General features: G+C 36.2%; 1 protein-coding gene across 23 annotated transcripts in view; it reads right to left on the bottom strand.

The window, feature by feature from the left end:
- arhgap32b (Rho GTPase activating protein 32b) overlaps positions 1–20,188 on the bottom strand; it is a 138,815-nt gene that overhangs the window by 17,692 nt on the left and 100,935 nt on the right. For 8 of the 23 annotated variants that reach the window (XM_087301301.1, XM_087301298.1, XM_087301303.1 and 5 more), the window contains 6 exons: positions 17,595–17,687; positions 16,203–16,325; positions 16,008–16,085; positions 12,242–12,323; positions 10,745–10,795; positions 9,055–9,129 (listed from right to left, as the gene is read on the bottom strand). In XM_087301301.1, coding sequence (XP_087157427.1) covers positions 9,055–9,129; positions 10,745–10,795; positions 12,242–12,323; positions 16,008–16,085; positions 16,203–16,325; positions 17,595–17,687 — 502 coding nt within the window. Of the gene's footprint in view, positions 1–3,546; positions 3,728–9,054; positions 9,130–10,744; positions 10,796–12,241; positions 12,324–16,007; positions 16,086–16,202; positions 16,326–17,594; positions 17,688–20,188 lie in introns of those variants that run through there. The other 15 variants (XM_087301306.1, XM_087301304.1, XM_087301308.1 and 12 more) reach the window with 3 other exon arrangements.

Consider the following 20,188-nt stretch of genomic DNA (forward strand, 5'->3'; position numbering starts at 1 on the left):
CTTCTATCTTCGATCTTCTACTAAGGTCAGTAAACCCCAAAACACATTTTTTGAGATGTTGACAGCCATTTATGTGTCCCAAGTTGCTAAAAACACTATTATGACACATATTTCACAAAAAAGTGAAAATTGGTTGTTTTTGCATTATTTCGAGCAAATTCGTTTGAAAATAAATTTTGAAGCTATGTCATAACATAACATAAAAGCTTCAGCATGTAGACTGTCTGTCTGTACCAGCGGGTACAACGTGACGTCTTTAAGCTTTCAGCATTAATTCAAGAGATAGACTTGGTTCGAACCAATCAGTGTACTCTATTGTATATGAAGTGCAACTTCATTAATCAGCATGATAGCTTAAAACACTGTTACAATGTTCGGATAGCAGAGAGAGGCCACATTGTTATGCCAGAGGTAATTAAAACAAGTGGGGGTTGCGGCCCACAAGAATTTATTTTTCATTTAAAAAAAAATTCTTAGCAGTGCACAATTAGAATGATCATGTTGCGTTAGTTCATTTTATCCCCTAGCTTAGTGGTCCTCAACCACCGGTCCGTGGATCAATTGGTACCGGGCCGCACAAGAAATCATTAATTATTTCTGTTTTATTTATTATCCGAGTCTGAACGATCTTTTATTTTAAAAAGTCTTTTATTTAGAAAAAATAGCATATTCTCGCACTTACGTCTCGGTCACTTGAGCACCAAAATTTAACCCACAAGCAGCAAAATGAGTAAGAAACAGATGTCTTTAGAAAGTTTCTTTGCTAGGGGAAAAAGGCCAAGTGAAGGACCCGCGAACTGCCAAGAAACCCATTTGTCAACAAATCAGGTGGATCCACCATGGCAATGCAAGAAGATCAACTGATGGAGATTGCAAATGACGGTGGCATATTGAGTATTTATAGAGTTTGCACAACTTGGTTGTTTCCAATAGAGGTGCATGGCTTGCACTCACAAAAGGTGTGACACGCTCGCACCAAAAATGCGATGCGAGCGCACGTGACAATAATTGAGCGATCAGCTAAAGTTTGTATGGAATATTTATATTTCAGTAAGGCTAATTTTCTCAGACAAACACAAAACACACTGCAGTACTTTTCTCCATAAATAATACTTGTATTAGAGAGTGACAGCAATGTTTTGTCAGTTTGTCATCCTCTGAGAAAACGGGTTGATGGTCGCATTGCAACCTATGAACAACTAGTTTAAAGCAATGGGTCATCAGTGTTGCATTTATAAATGTGCTGCAATAAAGGGTTTGTTTTCATTTCCCCACTATGGGAGTGCAGCTGGACTTGCATGTGGATTACAGTGGTCTGCTTACATGCAACAAAAATATGTTTATAAGGAACAGTTTTACCCAGGAGCATTTCACATCTGGAAATGGTGAAATCTGGATCGCCACTCTACTTCTTTTAAAAAAAGATGTGGTTTGTGTTGGTTGTCCTGTCTCTACAGATTTGGTAAGTGTGTAATTAGTGTTCCTTGTTTATGTTTCTTCAGAGGCAAAGTTAGTACCGTCAGTAGACCTCTTTCAGGTTTTAAGACACACCTTAGTCAAAATGATTTAGTTACTAAGTTTACAGTATGTTAATATCACTATAATTTTATGGGCTGAAAGATACACTGTAATTGCTGAATTATCGAGAAATGCTGAGTTTTTTTTTCTCGCATTCACACTGCGGTTTCAAACATTTCATTTAAACAACACCTCCAGCAGACTCTTCCGTGACAGCCAATTTATTGTTTGTCACGGGGGGCATGCATGAAATGTTAATGAATGAAAGTGAAAGAACCAATTAATAATTTGGCAAATAAATTGATTATTTATTATTCAAAACGTAAACTGTCTTCTTCCTCTGTGCCTGTGTTAGTTTTGCCTCTGTGAAAATCAGCGCATGCTCGAATTGAAATTCCCCTCAACAATTCCAACTAAACTGAGCTGGACTCAAAAAAACCGTGCTGAGACAGAGGGGATTCATGGCCCTTTAAATTGAAACCGTGTTAGTCCAGTTTAGAGTTGATGTTCAGTTTACTTCAGTATAGTGTGGTTTAGTTAAAATATCACACAAATGCTCCAAAATATTTTGAGTGTTTGATATATAACCTCCATATTGCAATGGGCTATATGCACAGCTAGTGTTTTTCAGCCAATCGAAATTCGATTGAAAATACTGGGGTAAAATTAATTTTCAAATTTTAAAGACATGGCGAGGAAAAATGTAATTTAATGCAGTGCTTCTTGTTTGGTGTGATACCCACTTTATATTACATATCAATCAGGCACTGTTTTTTTTAAGAAATCAGATCTTAAACGTGGCAATTTTGTTTGGGATGACAATTTACCAGAAGGCCTGGGGCTGGCTGACTGAAATTAAAAGTCCATGTGCATATACCCCATTGCTTTTTAAACTGTGGCTGCATTCATTTTTCTTCATAAAATATTAGCAAGCCTAAATGCTACAAACAAGAAAAAAATTGTCTGCATAATGAATCAGCAAACAATCTGTTGCCGGAAACAATTTCCGAGCTACTATGAATGCAGCTGGGATTACTGAAAACCACAAACTGGTCCATCTGTGTTTATCTGTGTGGACACATGTGGTGGATTTAGCAGGAGACGCAGTCTAAATGATCAGGAAAAATAACTGCAAATATCACAGTTGCTTTATTTCAAGAGTTTAACTCCCTGGTGATTTTAAGGATGTGTGATCCTTCTCATGCTGAAACCACAGTGGACGTGGCAAGGGGACATCTGCCAGCTGTGATCTCATTTGTTCCTTGGTGCCTGCACCTTTAAAAAAGGCACATTAGCTAGTATTCTCTGCATAAATGCTATTGAAATGTCCCTATTTTAACTAGTCTCGAGGCAATCAATCCTTTCAAATCCAGTCGAGGTTAATAGTAAAAAGAGCTGCAATAGGAATTTCCTGTTCTACTTTTTTCTTGAGCCAGTAAAGAGCCTGCCACACATTTCACAGAACGTCTTATTCTGAACGCCACCACAACAAACCAAACACAGAGCATGTGCTGAACTTTACAGAAGCAACAAGACAGAGTGTGTTACTGAAGAATGATTGTTTCCTCCAGGCTGCACTTTACCTCCGCTGAGGAGACACTGATGACGTCACAGCACAACGTGACTGACTGACACATTATACTGTTTTCTTTTCACCGTCCAAATCAACAAGGCATTGCTTTGAGACTCTTTCTGGCACATTTCTCTGTTATATACAAATATGACACACATCTGTAAATAAAAATGGAATGAAAGCAATTAAAAAAAAGAAATAACAGCTTGAAGTAATGAGGGGAAAAATCAACAAAATACATTCATCACAAATGAAGTATCCAAATATTCAACAAGCTCATTTCTAAGCAACGCAAATAAATAAACCCCAAGTCATTTATACACCAATTTGGATATATCTCAGCAGTGCAAGTGAATAAACCCCAAGTAACTCTAACCAAAGTCTGGCTATTAAAAAGAACTTCAACTGCATCAAGTTTTCAATATTTACCAACTGTATTAGACTTTGTGACTTACCTCACTGTGAAATATCCATTAATAAGGACAAAGTCAGTGCTCGAGTATTCACAAGTTTGTCAGACTGCAGCTGCTTAAGAGAGTTTGAGAAACAACAGTGAAGGATCATCACAGACCACTCTCTCTTTCTTTCACTCTCTCTCTCTTTCTCTCTCACTGCCAGCCGGTAAAACTAATAGTCAGCATGCATTCTTTCCCCTTCACTTTTTCCTCCTCTCTTTCCTTTCGGAGTTTGTCCAGCCCCTAATATCAACTTTCAGTGAAGTGGAGAGAATGGGGCGTGAGCGACCGCTTAAACCAGAGAACGACTGTTTCAGCCTGCGGGCTGTTGCTTATCATATATACAATACTGAGTGATGAATGTATTTTAAAAGACAATGGCAGCATAACACATCTGTCTCCTGTGATCTTCAATAATTATACAGCCTAAATGTGACTTATAATGAACAAGTTCTAAATAAAGCGACGTTTATTTATTATAACAAGGCAAGAAGTCAAACTAAGATAAATATAATTCAATTGACCACACCACCAGGGCGACAACAAAGCTCTCTTTCTAAAGAAACCCATTCACTGCCAAGGCCATGGTCCCATTCAGCCTTTACAACCTAGAATGACATGGTACAGCCATACTTTGACAAAGACAACCTTGTTTGCACTGGGTTTGTGGATAAACTATCAAACAACACAGAGATACGCGTTGTGAAAGGTAACGCTGACTCAGCAATGTTAAATGGACAGATTCACCAATAATAATAATAACAATAATAAGAATAATAAAATAAAATTTACTTAAAATTTTATACAATTTAAAACAACCTGCTGATGTAATGTTCAAGAGATATTTTTATTAATGCTGAAAAACAGCCAAGTTGCTTAATATTTCTTATTTAATATATAAACTATTAAACATTTAAAGAGGTGATCTAGTGTGTATTTTTAAAGCTTGGTTGTGTTTTTAAGATGCAAAGCATTGTGGCTTTATGCTTCATTCATAAAAATCCCATTATTTTTTCAAACACCTTACTTGATTATATACAGCTACTTGGCTTACATCACAACCACTGTCATATTTCTTAGTTCCTCCGAAAGGCCGGCCCTCAAGAGGCTCTGATTGGTTAGCTAACATAATGTGCTGTGATTCACGGATCGGCTCTAGGAAAAGTGTCAAGCCCCTACAAGCATGCGCTTTGTCTCTGCTGTGTAAACACTGTCAGTCTGAGTAGCAGTTAAAATCAGAGAGAAAAATGACACAAAGGACACAGCTGAACCTCACGTCTGCTCTTTACATGAAATCTGACAAGTGACTTTCACATATATTTGGAATAGGCATTTTTCTAAAATTTATTAATATAAAACGTTTACATATCTTCTACGAGTTTGTTACTTGAGATGTAGAATGTAGGGAAAGAGGCTGCATAAAGAGACACTGCTGCTCTGAAGGCTGTGGCTGTTTACAGCGGTGTGATGGATAAATATGAATTTGTGGCTAAATTGTTAGCGGTGCCACACAGCATCTCCCATTGTTTACATCCTTGTTTACGTTGTCGTTACAACATACCATTAACGCTAGAAACTCTGCATGTTATAGATCAATTTTAACAAATAAAAAGTACTTGCAGGTTGTGGCTCACAATCCACAGCTTCTTCTATTATGATTTTAGCCAAATCCAGCACTTAACTGGGTGAGATTTTGGAAGCTCCTTTGTCAAATACTAGCCATATATTTAGTAATTTTCTGGAACATAATTAAATTGTAAACACTTCTTTCTATGTGTCCTGTCCTTTGAAGGGCCAAATACAGAAACAGAACAATCTCTGTGGAAATAGCAGCATTTGGACGGCATTTTAGCTTTCTCTGCTATAACATTACAGCAGCTCTGGCTTTGACCCTTTGCTGCACGGGCTTTGCTAAGCTAACTCTGTAAAAGCCAATGTCTCCCTTTGCATTGAACTTTGAGGGTATTACATTCAGAGATGTTGTTTATGTTCACACTGCTACATTACACATCAACTAAAGTTTTAAATATGATATTGTAGTGGACCACCCCTGTAAAAAAAAAATAAATAAAAAAAAAAATAAATAAATTCACATTTTTTCCTTTTGAAATAATTTTTAAAATCAAATAATTTTAATGCATCCGTCTTGCTAAATAAAACTATTCATCATCACCTTTTTTACGTACTGGCTCCAAACATTTTTAACAGTAGTATGAATATATAAGAACAACAAAAATAGAAACAATCTTGTGCAGTACAAGCATAAAGCATCTACTGATTTGATAAACCATTAAGGGAGTTAACAGGAATGTGCACACGTACAATAATAATAAACCAGACTCCCGACCCAACAGCTAACCGAAGTTCATATCAAAATGTTTTTTTTTTCAGAACAAGCCAGTAAGGAAGTACAAAATCCCCTTAAGGATAAACTGACAAATATTGCTATGTAAACCTAATAGTTTGTCTCTTTCATTCTCTCATAGTTCCTTCCAGCTGTCTTGGCGTGTTCACAGAGGCAGCTGCCCTTTACTCCACTGAGAGGAAGACATTGTTGCCCCACAAGAAACGTAGGAAATGAGGACAAGCTAAGGGAGCTACATCTGGAGCAACACCTGCTACAGCTGAAACTAAGAGTATAAAATAAGGGCTATTTATTTTGTGAATGTGAAAGTGCTTGAACAAGAAAGGACTGATTAGACCCGAGGCATCTACAATGTGCCCTATTCATGCTGCAAAACCTTGGTAAACAAAATATTACAGCTACCTTTATCACTGTTACGCCACTGGTGTGATAGGACGCTATAAGGTTAACCATTGACATGGAGCATTTGCTTAATGAGGTGAATGATTCATAAGACGCTTTGTGACGTTCGCTGTCGGGTTGAAGCTCGGCAGGGGAGCAGAGAGGTATTCGCTGTATTTGAACATGCACAAAGGCAATACACAAGATTGTGTTTGAGTCACCATGGAGAGACTGTAGCTCATATTGTCAGCGGACAAAGCTGGGATTATTTTATAGCCTATCTTAGCCAGGGTCGTGTAAATCAGCCCAGAGTTTGGAGTTTGTTGCAAACTAGCTTCACAATGAGTCTTTCGGGAAAACACAAAGAGATTGGCTTGAAAGAGCAGATGAACTGTGCCATAAACTGACATCACAAACATCATTTTAAATAGAGATACTTTGAATGTAGATATTCAAAACAGCATTTATGGACTGGTATTAAATTCTGTTAATACTGATATTAACATTTAGAACATTTGCATGTTATGGCTGACTGATAAAGGGCAGACAATAAAGTTACATAGTATAAAAGTTATAATCAACTTCTTAAAAGTCTTAAAGTAAAATGTCTTAGTAACACTATTTTGATGGTCCATTTGAGTATTAGTAGACTGCTCCATCAACAGACATTTAACTGACTATAAGAAACAAGTACATATCAACTTACACTAACTCTAACCCCAACCTAACAGTCTACTTACAATCTAATGAGAATTAGTTGGCATGTAGATGCAAGGTAACATAAATTCAACAAACGAACCATCAAAATAAAGTGTGACCAATGTATTTTTTAAGATTTGCTGAAGTACTCCGTGTACTACATGTGTTTTTAAATTAATATTGTTTTTAAAGTATACACGACATGTAAACACTGCATTTATTGGTAAAGAGAGAAGTTTACATTTGCATGTATTTTGCATATTAGATTTGTATGTAGTTTCATATGTTTTGGATATTTAATTGCGTGCTCATTTCTCCTATCTAGACTACATTGATTAGATAATGTAAATGTAAAAATGTGAATAATGAACAGGTAAAATAAATACCCAATGCATTTCAAATGCATCAGGTGAAATTAGGCATCTAAACATTATAATGTACAGAATGAAAAAAAAACACTTTTTTTCAAAATCTATCTATTTTTTAAAGATTTTTTAAAAAAGATTTGATTATTAAAGGTATAGTTCACCCAAATATTTAAATTATTCCATCATTGATTCACCGTTTAGTTGTTCCAAACCTGTTTGAGATTCTTGCTTTTGTTGAACACAAAAGAAGATATTTTGAAAAATGCTGGTAGCTGGCACAAATTTTATTAAGTTTTTACTTGTATGGTTCTTTTCACATTAATTATTGTTCCATAACATATTTACAAATGGTGTACATCATTACAAAACAGTCAGAATAAGAAACATGGAGTTGTGTGTAGGGTGAGCAGTATATAATTATAGTTAACAGTTATACAGTATATAGTTTCTTTTGACACTACATACATGATGTCAAAAAATACTATGGAAGTCACTGCGTGCCAGCAATCAGCAATCTTTAAAATCAAGTCTTCAAAAAAACCACAGTAAAGTAGGTATTTTTCTTCATTTTTTTACATTTAATTTCTGGGTGAACTGAAATGTCTTAGAAATAGTGGCTATGGTCATCGAAATGAAAAAAATAGCAGAAACGATGATCCACAATTAAATGTATATATATTTTTTATGCAATATTAAAATATATACAGTTATATACAGAAGTCAGAATTAATAGCCCTTTTAGATTTTTTTTTCTTTTTTAAAAATTTCCAAAAATTATGTTTAACAAAGCAAGGAAATTTTCAAAGCGTGTTAGATAATGTTTTTTCTTCTGGAGAAAGTTCAAAGTGTGTTAGATAATGTTTTTTTCTTCTGGATAAAGTTTTGTTTGTTTTATTTCGGCTAGAATAAAAGCAGTTTTTGATTTTTTTAAAACCATTTTAAGGTCAAAATTATTAGCCCCTTTAAGCTATATATTTTTTTGATAGTCGACAGAACAAACCATTGTTATATGATAACTTGCCTAATTACCCTAACCTGCCTAGTTACCCTAATTAACCTAGTTAAGTCTTTAAATGTCACTTTAAGCTGTTTAAAAATGTCTTGATGAATAACTAGTCAAATATTATTTACCGCCATCATGGCAAAGATAAAATAAATCAGTTATTACAAATGACATTTTAAAACTATTATGTTAAGAAATGTGTTGAAAAAATGTGCTCTCCGTTAAACAGAAATTGGGGAAAAAATAAAAAGGAGGGCTAATAATCCTGAGTTCAACAGTATATTAGTATTTAATAGTGGATTAAATATGCATTACAAAGTTCTAAGACACTAATTGATGGTGGGACAGTATTATAGTACAATAAACTGCAAAAACATTGACAAACATATTAACATGCATTTAGATGCAGATCAAGAAAGGGAGGAGGGAAAAAAAGAGAGTGTTATCAGTGTAAATCTATAAGACAAGGGTCAAAGTCACGAACTACAGAGACCAGAAAAGCAATAGATGAAAAAACTACTCCATATTTATTGTGCTTGCACCCAGTCATCAGGAAGGTTAGGAAAGTCCAGTGAAACAAAACAGTAGTGTTCAGAGCACCACTGAGAAGCGGGCGATTGTGCGGAGATGCACAGGACAGTTTGGAGTTAGTCTGTGTTAGACGTAGTACGTGGATAAACGATTTGGTCTACCTGAGCTCAGCCTGTAGGGGTTTAATGGGTCGGGTGCCAATGCACTGTCCTGCTTTATACTCTCCATCTCCAAATCTGCATGCCAGGAGGACAGAAGGGGAAAGGGAGGGAGGGACCCAGTTAGAGAACATGAGAACAACAGCTGCACATGCAGCTCTAATAAGCTTTGCAGTCTTTTAGGAGAGAATCCCCTCACTCCACATTTCCCGTCCATTAGGAGAGTTTCACAACAGTTCAAAAAGTGCCATAAATGATAATCAACGAGCTGGTGCAGTAAAATGCACATGAAGACAAGACAAACACTAGTCTATCGTGGATAAGCTGAAATACAAGAGAAACACTGTTTTATGATACTGCCAAAGGACAACTGATGCATGCAGGGTGAAAGTGTGATAAAACAAAGATAAAATGTGTGTGTGAGAGAAAGAGAAGCAGGAGACAGAAAGTACCTAACTAAGGTGACTATAACTATGTCTGTGTTTAAAGGCATAGTGAACAATATAAAACAGTCATCATTTACTCTGCTTCATGCCACTTGAAACTAGTATGACTTTCTTCAGGAAAGATGCGAGCAAAGACAAACCAATCCCAAAGAGAAAAAAAACAAGCCAATCCAAACTAAAAAAACAGGAGCTCTGCAGGTTTCACTAAGTTAAAGACATGTTTTAAACCAATATGAATTGAATTTTAGACTTTTACAGGGCTAAACACTAAGGATTTATATATTTTTTTGAATATTGGAAAACATTTTCACTTGCCCTATCAAAAAAAAAAAAAAGTTGAATTACAAATTGAATACATCTAATAATAATAATGATAATAATAATAATAATAATAAAATACAGGTCTGGAAAATAATTAAACCATTACGGCAAATAAAGTAAAAAAATAAAATATTTAAATAAAAAGTTAAAAGTTGGTGGATTGTTGGTGATTGTATGAGTGTTAATGGCCAGATTGCTGACATGTTGAAAAAGATTTAAGACATGCAGCACAATATTTCAGTAGATTTATGACTTTTTAAAGCCTAAATATAATTTTGAGATTTAAGACATTTTAAGATTTTAAGACCCTGCGGATGCCCTAAAAAAATAAAGAAATAATCCATATGCCATGGAAAATAAACTGAACACTGCTGGTTTTCTTATAAACTAACCAGTGCCTGCCATGGTAAAAATTAATAAATGCAATGAATAAATAAATAAATAAACAATAATATCCAAATAATATCTACTAAACACATGTCTAGTTCAAAACATTAAGCATAAAAGTTTTATACAATTATGCAACCAAACAAGGCCAAATAATAAATAAATTAATTAATTAATAACACTTTATTTTGATGGTCCATTTGAGTATTAGTAGACTGTCTGCTTAATTTCTGTTGATACTGCTCTATCAACAAACATTTAACTGACTATAAGAAACTTTGCAAGTACGTCAACGCACTGACCCTAACCCCAACCCCAACGTAACAGTAGTTGGCATGTAGATGCAATGTAACTTGAATCCAACAAACGGACCATCAAAATAAAGTATGACCAATAAATAAAATAGTTCCACACATTCCAAGTAAAAGCGAATATAAAAGTCACACATGTTTATAATGGCATGAAGGTGTGAGCAAGATGACAGGCTTTTTAACCAGGGCAAAAAAGGTAGGCGTTGGGGTAAATATACCAGCACGCACAGGGTGGGAACAGACTCCAGGATGCCGGCCGCAGACCAGAGCAGGGGGACGCTGAGGGAGCAGTGGAGGAAGCATGGTTAAATAACACATCACACATGCATGCAATAAATGCAAAGCAACGCAACATACATTCCAAACATGTACCACAGAGTACAAGCAGTAAAAACACAGCTAAACTACATCAAAACCTTTCTGCAGTGTCATGTGCACCATATACCTCATTATTTTCTGGCAATGCCCTAAAATATAAACAATAAAAAAAACACTGCTGCAATTATGCACAACAACGCCATTCTCTTTTCGGGGGTGATTGCAATATTACTCCCAAAGGACAAGATGTATGATAGAGTCTTCCCACGACCCACTGCAAGCCATTCTGATTTCTGATCATTTGGATGACTCATGATGATGATGATTCAGCCCTCAGCAGATGCCAATAAGTATTGACTGGATACAGCCAAAACCAAACAAAAACGTCTGGAGGTGATTGATACCTCTCCAGAGTGCTTGGCAAGCCAGTTAGTCCAAGTTATGATGTAAACTGACCCCTTATAAAGCTGTCCACATGCTTTCACGGCCACTCCAAATATGACTAAATGTATTACTCTTGTTATGGTTGTGAAAGCTAGCAACAGTCCATTTGAGATGTCTATTAATCAAAGGGTTTCGTTCGACGTTCCGGTGCACAGCCCGTGAGATGTTGAGTAAATATGAGGGAATAAACCACACAATGCTGTACCAGTGTGCGATGTATAAAGGTATATTCACTCGCTCCAATAAAACATTAGGAATGAATTGAGGGAAAGCAAACAGATACAACTATGAAATGAAGAGGGTCAAAGGGTTCTTATGTGCGGAGGGTGGAGAAAAACAGAATGTAGCCTGGGAGCAAACCACAAATTTCCCATGCAGCATGTTTGACGATGTGTTTCGAGATTCGAAAACCTTGAACGCCTCACAGCCAATTTGTTGAAATCTGAAGTGACACTTTTTAAAAAAGCAGCTGTGCCCTTCCTGCAAGGACGATTTCCTCCAAAACATCAAGTAGCAGCCTTGCAGTCTTCTCTTCATGGAGGTTTGAAGATCTGCAATTCACAGAACAGGACCCAGAGGCTCCAGCCTGCACCTGTTCCAGTACACTCAAGTACACACGCACACACACAAACACCACAGACTCAATCCACGGCTGATTCAACACGTCACTTCTTGTCTACATTGTTCCCATCCACTCAAACATGATTACACCCGAGTAACAAGCTACCCTTCAAAAACCTGCATCTTTTCAAAGGCCTGACAGCCTTGGGCGCAATCTGAATGCTTATGAACAGCAATCGTGACTTTGTGCTCGTATGCTGATGTTTGCTGGGTTGCTGCTGTTTGTAATGCCTTGCGGTGCAAGTAAGCTGTTATGGGATGGTTAATACAGACGTGCGCAGAGGAACTGATGAGCTGTCCCTGCTGGATTTGAGGTATGCGCGAGTGTGTGTTTTGTGGTACCTGGTTTTGGCACAGAGTTGGTGACAGACTGCGGGACCTTGTCGTTTATCAGCTCCACACACTCGCTGGGAAAGAAGCCAACCTGTGGATGGAAGAGAAGGTTTGAAAAAAAGTACCTTCTCTCCCCGGAGACAGGCATGCCAGAGCTTCATCATATCACTTCTGCATCCTGCACTTATTTGCATTCACGAAATAGCTTTAATAGTTTTTATGTCAGAATTGTATTACAGTGTGTTAATATGTTTAAAAAACGTTTGTACATTCAAACAACAAGGGCAAAAAAGAGATTAGAGAACATTCGGATAGACAATTTAGGACAATATCTGGTACTGAATGTTGTGTCTTGTGATCATTGCTAGGACTGGGCAATTAATCAAAGTAATCAAAATCGCGTTCAGAAGCAATAATTGATCAAATGTTTTTAAGGTCAATTTTTTTTCAGTAACTTTCCCAAATTCTTTTTTGACTGTTCTTTTAAGGCAATGTGTGTTTTAATTTCACTTGCTCGAAGCTGATGTTCAATAAATAATCATAGACAGTAGATGGTGTGTTTTGTTTAAATTATTTTAAAATCAAGTAATCCACCCTACGTTCAAAAACCTCTCACGTGTAATATGTGAGCATATTTACTGTATAAAACCTAAGAGAAGGGCAAAAAAAAAAAAAATCATTCTTTAATCGTAATTGAGTTAATGTTTAATTAACAGAGATTTAGATTTTAGGCCAAATCACCCAGCTCTAATCATAGCTAGGTTTTTTTTAAATATTTATTAAATATTTTTTAAATACAGCCAAATCTTTTTTGGTTATGGGCATATATTTTGAGCTCCTGTAGTGATCAAGAAATGTACACCACAGTGGAAACAGGGATTTGTTAGTTAGAAAAAGCTTTCATGTGCTGCATCAACACATCTAGAATAATATTTTAATCATCTAAAACAGCTGAGAATAATTTATTCTGATTAAAGAGGTCTCTTATGCTCAAGGCTGTGATTATTTAATAATACAGAAAAAACTAATGCTGAAATACATAAATGACTGAAATAAGGGAAATGCTTACATTTTTTAATTGAATTCTTTTTATGTATTCCATTATAGACCATTCTGAGGGATGTAAACAAAAATGATGGTCCTAACGTTTTCCTGCTTTACCTTTTCAGTTTCTATTGCTTCCAAGAATCAAAACAGTTCAACATATTGATAAATAATGGTAAGACAGCAGTTTTAACATTAAGTTATGATTGAATTGCCTCTTGTTACAGTTATGAAACGGTTCGTTAACAAGCAGGAAATATTCATGGGCCAATGACATGACCACATTAAAATTGTCTATACTTTTTCTCCATATAAATTGTTGCTGGCCTAAATAGTCAATGCTATTTAATTAGTCAAATCTTCTAAGTAATTAAAAAGTGAAAACCAAAATCCACTTTAGAGATATGTATGAATCGTTTTGGTCTAGTTCTGCCACAGAGGTTTACATTTTGGGCTTAAAATGCATCTAAATGTTCTCCAATGACAACCTTTTATACACATTCCAAGAGATGTCCACCTTGTAAACTTAAACGAATATTCAAAGCTCAGTAGTCTCTCAGGCACAAACAAACTCAGTAGACTAATCTAGCACAACTTTTGAACAGATTTTATCATTATACAAACCAATTGCAGATCATTTACAAATATATATTTATCTTAATCTGTTTCAAAAGTTTATTCTTATTGTCATGAGCTTATCCTGCAGAAAACATTAGCCATGTCTTTAAGTATAACCTTGACTTTCTCAAACATCTCAGACCTAGAGCTAAGCCCAACTTTCCCTGATTTGTTTCTGACATTCCCTGAGACCCTGCTGACACCAGAGTGTGCTGAATCTCATAATGACAGCTGGCAGAGCTCATCCTCCATCCAGACAGATGCTGGATAGTGGATACCTGACCCAGCTGCCAGAGCTCAGCGTCAGACTGCCCCCTGATGGAGACTGCACACATCTGCCAATATGTGCCCCTCTCACTGCATGGGTCCTAGCAGTGAGTCAGTGGAGACCCAGAAATGCCATAACATGCCAGAGCAGTGCGTGCAATAGGGCTAAACAAAGATGGCAACATTGGCCATATGCTTGTGGGGCAATGAGAGAAAACGGGTTGGCAGGTCAGCAGAATATGAAGTGACTCATGATTAGATGAGTGTACCCATGCGCACAGGGCAACAACAAGCCTGAGTTTGCTATCAAACTGAATTGGATCAATTCATATTTATATTTCGTATTATAAAATAAAGCTGCAAAATGCATGATCCTGATTGGCTGATAAACATTCTGAAGAGTTCGTCATTACCACATTTCCAACTTGGTTTTCAAACATTTTTTAAAAAAGAACTGGATATATGTCACATCATATTTACATATAAAAAATATGATATTTTTTGTAATTGTAGTCTACAATTGTGTCCAAGTTACTAGTCTGCCCACAAAGACATGTCCCTCACTTTGTCTAGCAAGTGGAACAACAACATCATCCCTGAGAACGTTGTTTTGAAAGACATGTCTGAAGTAAAGTTATGTTTTGAAATCAAACTTGCAAGATATGTTTTGTTGAAACTTGCAAGACAACAGAGGCACGCATACTCAAAAGCACGGGAAAAACTAGTAGACACTGCAATGCGTGAGGTCAATTTGACTGTTACGGTCATTCAAGATGGAAATAATGAGAAATTTTTATTCAGGGTATATTCAGGAATCAGAGAGTAAAATAAATATCTTTTAAGACTCTTTCCATACATTTTAAGACTTCATCGCCACTTTAGGTCTAAACCAGTAACATTGGCAACAAATTAAATATATTCACTAAATACCGATTGTAAAAAAAAAAAAATCCTAAAATAAAACATTGTTAATTTAATTCATAAAAGTGTTAATCCAGAAGGTCTTCCCTATAGAACAGCAGAAATAATGGTGCTGCCATGGTTACTTCGGTAAACAATACAGAGTGATATCAAATATTGCAGGCCTTTATAGATTTTATAAACTACACAGCAACCCAAAATTTCAAACATTAGCATACAACTATAATCAAAAAATATGCAACATTTACCTTGTAACAGCATTTAAGACTTTTTAAGGGCCTTAAATTTATCTAAATTGATTTATCAACTTTAAATACTTTTTAAGACCGTTAGAATGAAATATCAGGGTACTAGTTTATGGCTTTTAACAAAATTATTAAATTACAAAATGTAAAAACAATTAAGATGACTGCCTCTGTAGTTTTTTGGAAGTTTTCCTTGATGTTTAACAAATAAAATATTTCATTTACAGCCGTTATTCTCAATTTAAATGTATTTATTGCATTTTAATTAGCTTTAATTTATGATTAGATTATTATAGGTATTTTTGTTTTTTGAAAACTCTTTTGGATTAGCTTATTTCTTTATATTAATTATTATTAGCTTACCTGTTATTCAAAACAATAATTTTAAGCCTATTTATATCAACTCACCAACAAAAAAATCCAATTACATGGTTGTTTTATTAATATACTGGTTTCAATTTATTTTAAAGCAACACTGTTAGATCCTTTGTAGCAGCCAAGTGATAAAAGACCTGAGCTGGCAACACTGCAGTTTCCAGGTTCAGCCTTTATTGCAGACTAGACTTATTATGATCACAGTGAAAGCCTTTAATCGTCACTTGCTCCAGGGGTCTTATACCTGCAATTCCAGAATCTGCCATGCGCACTTAAAGTAGAGCGCTAAATCACATGGAACAAACCTGGAAACCATGTTTTCCCCTCCACCAGGTGGTGTCCTCTTTGGGTGGCATGTCAATGACAGAAACAATATCCCCCACCTGAGAAAGAGAGAGAGAAATTCATCAACGACACTCCTCACAAAACAATCATTGTTAGTGTGGCAATCACAGATCTTCAATCCTGCATAAATCTCTCTTCATTTTTATCTCTGTCACCTCAAATGACAGCTCATCAGCTGCCTGTGCGATGTAGCGCTTGATCACGTGGGCCGCTGCGATAGCTGGAACATTTATAGATGATTCTTCATGCACCAGCAAATGATTCCCTTTGTTGTCAACCTAAAGGGAAGAGATTGAGGCCCCGTTTACACTAGTGCGTTTTAGTTTGAAAACAACAAGTTTTGCTACGGTTACGCCATCCGTCCACACTACGCCGGAGTTCTCGAGCGCCGAAAACGGAGCTTTTTGAAAACGCTGGAGAGGCCGTTTTCATTCTAAAACGCTGCTGCTCCGTCTCAGTGTGGATGGGGAAAGACGGAGACATCTGAAAACGGAGGCGGGGCTGCAAACGTTCGCCTATCTGATTGGGGCTTTTCCTTAATATTAAGTAGCCCACATACAGTTCAGTCTCGCATGCTCTTCTTGTAAGTTAAGACTTCGCAAGTTTGATCAAGGCTGCATCTCTTCTTCTCAGTTTGATATGGAAAACATACCGAGGACACGGGTAAATCTTCAAAGGGAACAGTGTACTTTATAACTTCATTCACATCACCTTGGCTACGTTGTTTCACTTTCTCAACAATAAAATGTAAACATGATTTAAGGAACTGCCTATTTTCTTTTTAATATTAGCAACTTAACAGACAGCAGAAATGTTGAGGCGCTGTGCTGCATATTTGAGCATCATCTTCACTGTGTGGATATTTATAACAAAACGGAGCCTATAACAACTGCCTCCTTTCAATTTCAGTGAAAATACGAAACCCACCCTCTCTTTTGCTGAATATCAGTTTTAATAATCGATAATTATAAAAGTATAACATACAATAAGTTTATACATTGTGGAAAATAAAGGCAAGCGATCAGTCAATGTACCTGGATTAATCATTAACTTATCTTTGCGCTTAACCAAAACATGTTACCCGTGAACAAGTAACTTAATAGATTCCAATGACCAAAGTCAGGGAATTGGCCTATGTCGTTGGATAAAGACAACAACATGAATGAAATATCACGTTTAGCAAATATAGTGAGATTAGATCCAGCGGGAGATGCTTGATGAGCAGTCCGACAAGCAGAGCTCTCATCTGGGTAGAAATGCTGGAGCGCTTGCTCGAGAGTGTGTGTGTGGTCACGTGATGTGTGTTTTCAGCGTTTTGGTGTGGACGGAGAGCTGTTCAGAAACGCTGGGTAAAACGCGAGTGTGGACGCGGATCGTTTTCATTCTACAACGCCGTTTTAAAACTAAAACGCACTAGTGTAAACGGGGCCTAATGTGACAACTTGGCTAATGGCAACATTGAATATACGTTCTTATCCTTACTGATTTTTTAAGTGAATAATCAGCGCGCAATCAGCTCCCTGCCCAAATGACATTAAAATCAGTACCTCCATCCACGTGAGGGCCGGCCCACAATTGATCTTGTTATCAGCAATGGCTGAGAGACGGGAGAGGTAAGCCATCAGCATCTGGGAAACTGCCTGTTGGTAAAAGAAAGGGAAAGAAGGAGAGTTAAGTAAGCATGATATCTTCCAAGGGGTAATTCTATAAATACAGTGTATTTTTACAAGAGTTTTGTGAAAGCCCATATAAAACTGAAGGAGGAATGTTTTGAGTTTGCCTACTTTCTCATTACAAAATTGCAGGGTAGGTTTATGGAATGCGGCTTTCTGTTTAGAAACAGTTTCGTTTTTTTGACATAGGAAATGCAGAATTTCTATTTTAAGCAAGAATGCCGTTTTGACATTTTATTTTTGACATTTTGCTTTAATGATAGGACAATATTTTGACAGGAAGTAAACTGGGAGAGACGGAGTGGAATATGATCAGGACAAGCCCACAGGTTGGGACTTGAACTTGGGACAGTTTCGCTATACTGTTTGTTGGCACACTGAACAAGTAGATCATGATTTTCTCATGATTCTGTAGATGTAAAATAAAGGTTAACATGAGTAGGCTATTATTATTGTTATTTCTCAAACATACAGTAAGTTAAAGGTACAATAATATTAGGCCTATGTGTAGGTCTACTGTTGGTTAAAATGCTAAATTTCGCACAGACTTGGAATGGAGAACTTGAATAGACTTTAAATCTGTCCTGGTTGTTAAAGGTGCAGTAGGAGATTTTCTTCAGAAAGATTTTTTGTTTTGTTGGTTGAAAGTCTCTTAACAGTCCAGTAATGATTAATGTAAATAATCTAAATGTATTTATATGTATTTTTTCATTCTGAGTAAGGCATAAAACAAAAAATGTTTATCCAATTAAAAAGTTGTTGGGGTGATATTTCCTATAACTCCGATAAGTAGCCCAAACTGTCAACAAATGTAGATTTGGACTTCTGTGCATCTCTGTTCATGCATATCGGCCATTACTGCGTGCACGCTTGCATGCGTGCCACATGTTCACGAGACAGTCACAGCCGAAATAACATGTAAGTGTGGCTTAGTAATAAGAGTAATTCCTGCACGCCTTCGGCCAACCACTAACTACATTTTTAACTGGCGAATGACATGAACTAGTTGGTTGTCTGCTGTCATGTCGTGGCGCATAAACATAATGCGATATGATTAGTTAAATAAGGTGCGCTTTTTTTTTTCTGCCGATTGCAGCTCATGGTTGTCATCGCTTTGAGGGGAAAAAAAAAAAAAAAAAAAACCTTCCTTACAAATTATACTTCCCATGCAGCTCTCAAACGATCGCACTGTGCAACAAACAATATTTACAACTTTATTACCTGTTATTCACAGCCTATGCAGGTTCTGTTCACTAAAACAGACTAAATTGGCGGAAACGTGTTTCATCTCTGTAGTAAACAAACAGTGCGTCAGCTTGTGTGATTTCACAGCCGTTAATCAAAATTGACAATTTGACAAAAATTGACATTTTGGGTGAATTACACCTTATAAATACAGTATGCGACATGTCAACACCATTTGGAGGTGTCTGTTGCTAAGCAACGTATATAAAACATGAAGTCTGTGCTAATAGCCTAATGGTTAAGTACACTGACATATAGCACCATGGTGCTCACAGCAACCCAAGTTCGATTCCTGCCTCGAGGTCCTTTGCCGACCCTTCCCCTCTCTCTGCTCCCAACTATTTTCTGTCAATTCTCTGCACTATTCTATCCGTTAAAGAATAAAAAATAAATTACAATTTAAAATAATTATAAAACATGAAGACTTGTGCGACCACCACGCAACCAAGATCAGATCTCTCCTGATCTTGAAAATATAATTGGCTGAATCGTAGAAAAGCTGAATTAAGATCATGTGTAGGGTCTAATCGAAGCCTCAGCACAGAGTTATCAACACTAACCAGACGCAATGGTATTTTAGATAATGAAAACTAAAACTAAGACTAAAACTATATTTTAACTAAAACAAAATAAAAAACCTTACAAAAGAAAACTAAACAAAGCTAGGTTGTTAAAAGTTCCAAAAACTAAATTAAACTATATAGAACCTAAATAGAATTTGACAAAATAAAAAGGTAAACAAACTAACAAAGATATTGATGAAAAGAATAAAACTAAACTAAAAAGAAAATAAGCTAATTAAAAAAGTACAAAAAAATAAAAAATAAATATGTAAAACTATAATAACCTTGACCTGATTTGTATTTTTAAAGAAACACTAAAGAAAAAGTCTTTTCAGTGACTGCTGCAGTATGCATTTATTTGCGGCCCAACAGTCTGTTATTGTTTTAGCGTATGCTTGTTGACTGTGGTTACTTTAAATGACCTGGAGTTGCACTCGGTGATAAAATGATCTGGATTATACTTACACACAACCAGCTTGCATAAAATCCAATATAGCAGAAAGAGGAGTGGTGGAGCTGTCTTATATTTATACAGCTCAAAAAATCAGTCTAATAAAAGAGCTCAACCACGCATTTCTTTCTAAAATTTATATCCCGTTTAAACCCCATTACATACAGCTCAATCTAAAAAAGAAATAGAGTAGTTATCATAATTTCTTT

Source organism: Danio rerio, chromosome 21 (assembly GCF_052040795.2).
Source record: "Danio rerio strain M-AB ecotype USA chromosome 21, GRCz13ab, whole genome shotgun sequence".
NCBI classification, from domain to species: domain Eukaryota; kingdom Metazoa; phylum Chordata; class Actinopteri; order Cypriniformes; family Danionidae; genus Danio; species Danio rerio.